This window comes from Peromyscus maniculatus, chromosome 14 (genome assembly GCF_049852395.1).
Source record: "Peromyscus maniculatus bairdii isolate BWxNUB_F1_BW_parent chromosome 14, HU_Pman_BW_mat_3.1, whole genome shotgun sequence".
NCBI lineage: Eukaryota > Metazoa > Chordata > Mammalia > Rodentia > Cricetidae > Peromyscus > Peromyscus maniculatus.
This window is the reverse complement of record NC_134865.1, coordinates 57,945,927-57,951,333: the sequence shown is the minus strand read 5'-3', so window position 1 is coordinate 57,951,333 and position 5,407 is coordinate 57,945,927. Positions and strand designations below refer to the sequence as shown.

General features: G+C 52.0%; 1 protein-coding gene across 1 annotated transcript; it reads right to left on the bottom strand.

Annotated features, from left to right (window-relative positions):
• Positions 1–1,480: 1,480 nt before the first annotated feature.
• Fos (Fos proto-oncogene, AP-1 transcription factor subunit) lies at positions 1,481–4,912 on the bottom strand. Its single transcript, XM_006982830.4, has 4 exons — positions 4,617–4,912; positions 3,599–3,853; positions 3,061–3,168; positions 1,481–2,946 (listed from the first exon to the last, which is right to left on the bottom strand). Exons 1-4 carry the CDS (start codon positions 4,755–4,757, stop codon positions 2,302–2,304), a joined length of 1,149 nt encoding a protein of 382 aa, XP_006982892.2. The 5' UTR covers positions 4,758–4,912; the 3' UTR covers positions 1,481–2,301.
• Between the last annotated feature and the right edge of the window lie 495 nt (positions 4,913–5,407).

Genomic DNA, 5,407 nt, shown 5'->3' with positions numbered 1-5,407 from the left:
AGATATAAACAGAAAGTTCAGGAGTTCGGGGCCAGCCTCACCGACATAGCAAACCTGAGGTCAGACTAGACTACATTAGACCTAGCTCAACAAACAAACAATTGAAATTTTGTTGTTGTTTTTAACCAAGGGAAAACTTTTTTTTTGTTTTTTCACGACAGGGTTTCTCTGTGTAGCCCTGGCTGTCGTGGAACTCACATAGATCCTCTGCCTCCCAAGGCATTGGACTCAAGGGACAACTTTTAAAGCCAAGTATTAAGAGGCAGTTCAGGAGGGCTGGAGAGGTGGCAGAAGACCCAGATTCAGGTTCCCGGCACCAGCATGGAGGCTAAAACCATTGTCTCTTAACTCCAGTTCCAAGGGATCCATCGCCCTCTTCTGGTCCCTGGGGGCACATGGTGCACAGACAGACATGCCAGCAAAACACTCTAACACATAAAATAAAAATAAATACACCTTAAAAAAAAAAAAAAAAAAAAGAGCCAGCTCGGGCCTGTCAAGATTGGCTCCGTGGATAAAGATGCTTGTCACCATGCCTGAAAACCTGAGTTCAATCCCCAGAACCCATAGCTTCTGGAAGTTGTCCTGTGACCTCAAGTGCCATGGAACATGAAAGCCTTCCACACATAAATAAATAAATATAATTTTAAAGCTTAATTTTAAAAAAAGAGGCAGTTCAGCCTAATAGATTGGACAAGAGTGGGAAGCAGCGGTTTGGTTTGCAGCGTGGAAGATCACTTGTTTCAAGCGTTCTTCAAGCCACCCGCTTTTTAGATAAGAGTCAATCTTCATGTGATTTTTGTAGGAATAAAAAGCTAAACTTGCTGGTTGTCTGTAATAGCCAGCAGTGACAAGCCTGAGGCAAGAAGATTATTATGAGTTCAAAGCCACCCTGGGCCACCTAGCAAGATCCTATCTCAAACAATAAATAAATAGCCGGGCGGTGGTGGTGCACGCCTTTAATCCCAGCACTCGGGGAGGCAGAGGCAGGCGGATCTCTGTGAGTTCGAGGCCAGCCTGGGCTACCAAGTGAGTTCCAGGAAAGGAGCAAAGCTACACAGAGAAACCCTGTCTCGAAAAACCAAAAATAAATAAATAAATAAAGTTGAAATAGTTTTTATCGAACTGGGCTCTGTTCAAAGGATTTCTTTCCCATGAAAACTGCTAGATGTAAGATGAGCACATAAATTTAAGAATGCTCCCTCCAAAAGGCAGAAAAGAGAAGCAGGAAGACGAGTCCTTGCTCAAGCTGTTACATGCAGCTTTTGGCCCCCAGGGCAGGTAGGTAGAAAATCTTAGCAATGCAATATGAACACACATATCTGTAAAATATCCCGAACTAGCGTTTCCCTCTGTGTGATAAGGAAACAGACAGAGGTGTGTCTCCCTCCAGGACCTACCCATCTTGACAAACTGGTCTTCCACGAATGCCTTCTGGAAACCATACATAACTCTTAGGACAAAAAGCGCAACAAGGTGGTCGCATTCAACTTAAATGCTTTTATTGACAATGTCTTAGAACAATAAGCAAACAATGCTTAAAATTTTCATTCATATTCACTTTCCACATGTCGAAAGACCTCAGGGTAGAAAAAAATAAAATAAAAATATAAATATCTGAGAATCCATCTTAATAAATAAATTGAAAACACAATAAAACGTTTTCATGGAAAACTGTTAATGTCAGAACATTCAGATCACCTCAACAATGCATGATCAGTAACATCACGATGAACATTGACGTTGACGAGGAACTACAGTACATGGATATAGCTATTTCATTCTATCTACTGGAAAATAAAGTTCTATTCTTTTTCTTAGTTTAATATTGGTCATTTCTAATTGGAACACGCTATTGCCAGGAACACAGTAGGTATTGTTAAAATCAGCTGCACTAGATACAATCTGAAAATGTCCAGCACCAGGTTAATTCCAATAATGAACCCAACAGATTAGTTAATGCTATGAGAAGACTAAGGAGAAAGAGAACAGAGACACAGACCCAGGCCTGGCTCACATGCTACTAACTACCAGCTCTCAGGTGTCACTAGGAACAATACACTCCATGCGGTTTTTTTGTTTTTTGTTTTTTGCTACATCTCCGGAAGAGGTGAGGACTTGAGTCCAGATGTGGATGCTTTCAAGTCCATGAGGCCCACAGCCTGGTGTGTTTCACGCACAGATAAGGTCCTCCCTAGGTCTACGGGAACCCTCGAGGGAAGACGTGTTTCTCCTCTCTGAAATGCACCAGCTCAGGCAGCGGCCCTTGTGGATGCCGGCTGCCTCGCCTTCCCCGACGGCTCACAGGGCCAGCAGTGTGGGCGAGCTGAGGGAGTCAGAGGAGGGTTCATTGCTGCTGCTGCCCTTTCGGTGGGCAGCTCCACAGCTGGGGAACGAGTCAGCCTCGGGGTAGGTGAAGACAAAGGAAGACGTGTAAGTAGTGCAGCTGGGGGTACAGGTGACCACCGGGGTGCACAGGGGCTCCAGCTCCGTGACCAGGGGCCCCATCCCCAGGGAGCTGCTATGCAAGGGCTCCCAGTCTGCTGCATAGAAGGAACCGGACAGGTCCATGTCTGGCACAGATCGGGCGGTCTCGGAGCCACTGGGCCTGGAGGAAGCTGGGAATAAGAAGTCATCAAAAGGCTCGGCCTTCAGCTCCATAGTGCTGACGCTCTTGACTGGCTCCAACGAGGGCTTGGGCGGCTCGGGGTCATTGAGAAGAGGCAGCGAGAAGGCCTCCTCAGACTCTGGGGTGGCAGCCTCAGGCAGACCCCCAGTCAAATCCAGGGAAGCCACAGACATCTCTTCTGGGAAGCCCAGGTCGTCGGGGATCTTGCAGGCAGGTCGGTGGGCTGCCAGAATGAACTCCAGTTTTTCCTTCTCCTTCAGCAGATTGGCAATCTCAGTCTGCAGGGCAGCCTTCTCGTCTTCAAGTTGGTCTGTCTCCTGCACAGGGAGAGAGGAAGGAAAGCGTAAGACACAGTCTTGCTCAAGGACCCTGAGCCTTGGTCCCAGCCTCCCCCTTGGAAGTTGCAAGAGTAGCCAGCAGGCTCTACCTACCGCTTGGAGAGTATCAGTCAGTTCCCTCCTCCGATTCCTGCATTTAGCAGCAGCCATCTTATTCCTCTCCCTTCGGATTCTCCGTTTCTCTTCCTCTTCAGGAGATAACTAGAATAACAATTAAAAGAAAACCAACATTCAGTAAGATCGTCTGGCGGCGTCACCTCCGTGCAGCTACCCCCCCAGTGAAACTGGCCCGTGCAGCACTCAGCACCTCTGGGTGAAGCAGTTTTTCTAACCTGCAGTGGGCAGGCTGAGTGTGATTTGCATATAAAGTAAGATCTTTAGCAAAGGCACAAAGAAGCGCCCCGGCTAAAGAATGATGTGGGAAGCTGCCTGGGAAACTGTCTAGAGTACTTCTTGGGGCCAACCATCAGAATCTGACAAGGAAGGGAAAGGGCTTGGAGCCGTGGCTCCAGGTCCGGAAGTGCAGTCAGATGCATCAGGTTTTACCCTCTCTATTGTGTCCTGACACACACACCCCGTGACCCGCCCCCCCACCCCCGCCCCAAACCCCAGGTCCAGAATCGCTGCTCACCTGCTCAACTTTGCCTCTTCTGCCAATGCTCTGCGCTCTGCCGCCTGACATGGTCTTCACCAATCCCGCCCTCGGGGAGTAAGCCCCAGTCGACGGGGTGGGGACTCCGTAAGGATGGGGAGCTCTAGTCTGCGATGGAGCCACGGAGGAGACCAGGGTGGGTTGCACCAGCCACTGCAGGTCTGGGCTGGTGGAGATGGCTGTCACCGTGGGGATAAAGTTGGCACTGGAAACGGACAGATCTGCGCAGAAGTCCTGAAACAAAACAAAAAGAGGAAAGTGGAGAGGTGAGCGAGCAGGTTCCAGAGACAGGTGGAGCTAAAGTAGCCTTAGTGTCGCATGCAGCAGGGAGAGGGAAGGGGAAGCATTCGGGTCACAGACTGCTTGTGTCTTCCTGTATGTATCTCATCCGAGACAAAAAGCTCTCCCAGCTTCCTCCCATGAATTCTGCAGCGCAGCTTTTCTCTTCCATCCTACTGCTGCGTTCCCGTTATCCCTTCAGCATCACTCGCTTGAAAGGGGGTTTGTTATAAATATCCCTGACGTCTGCGCTGACGCAGGCGCCGCTCCGGAGTCTCCAGAATGAACTCGCTTTTTATCAATGAAACTGCCTTACACACCCGCCCGCAGCACCCTCCTCCCTCCTCCCCGCTCCAGGCTGCCCCAGGAGGGGGTATTGCCACTGTTTGCCGCCTCCCAGGCTCTAGTTAGCGAGTCTTAGCTCGAGACTCCTTGGCCCCGGCTGATCTCAGAGACAAGTCACCAAGGGAAGAGCGCAGGCCACTCAAAATAAACCTGCCGCGCGGGAAGGGGGCACTAAGTCGTACTATGACAAGCGTGCATGCGCTCAGACAAGTCCTGGATCTCCAGGCTAGGGCTGCTCTGACCTCCCCAGTTTCTCTCCTGAGCCAAAAAAAGGAGAGCCCCCTCCAACTGACATCCCTGAGTGTCCCACCCAGATGTCCCCTCCTCTGCGACCCTCAGCGCGGGCCGGGCGGCTGCACGAAGACCAACTCACCTGTGCGTTGACAGGGGAGCCCATGCTGGAGAAGGAGTCGGCTGGGGAATGGTAGTAGGAAAGGTTGTCCCCGGCCGGGGAGGCGCTGCTGCAGCGTGAGGATGACGCCTCGTAGTCGGCGTTGAAACCGGAGAACATCATGGTCGAGGTTTAGGGAAATCCCGGCGAGGGGTCCAGGGGGTGACACTGGTGCGAGCTGCCGAGCAGAGCTGGGTGGGAGCGCGGTCACTGCTCGTTCGCGGCGCCGCCGGCTCTATCCAGTCTTCTCAGTTGCTAGCTGCAGTCGCGGTTGGTGTAGTAGGCGCCTCCGCCGGTGCCTTTATAGAAGCTTGTGAATGAACATACGTCACTGGGCGGAACTGTGGCGAAGGCGGGGAGACGCGCGCCCCAAGGCCCTCTGCGCCCGCCCTGTCGTCAACTCCGCGCCCCAGGTCGCCGGCCCCCGTCTCGGCATGGAATTTTCACCTAGGAGTGTTCACAAGAGGGGTCTTAGGGGGTCTCCCGGACTCTCCGCTTGTAGGATTTCGGGGATAGTCCCCCCAGGACTACGGGGACCGGCCGTGGAAACCTGCTGACGCAGATGTCCTAATATGGACATCCTGTGTAAAGGAGGGAGGGAGGGAGGGAGGGATTGACGGGAACTGCTCGCCGGCTGCAGCCAACTCTGAGGGTGCAGCGCGGGGGGAGCCGGGGCCGCGGCCGGGGGAGGGGAGGCGGGAAAGGCAGAGAAGGCGAGCGAACATTCTCACCTGATTTAATGTGGACCCTGTTCCCAGGGTCAGGGCATGCGA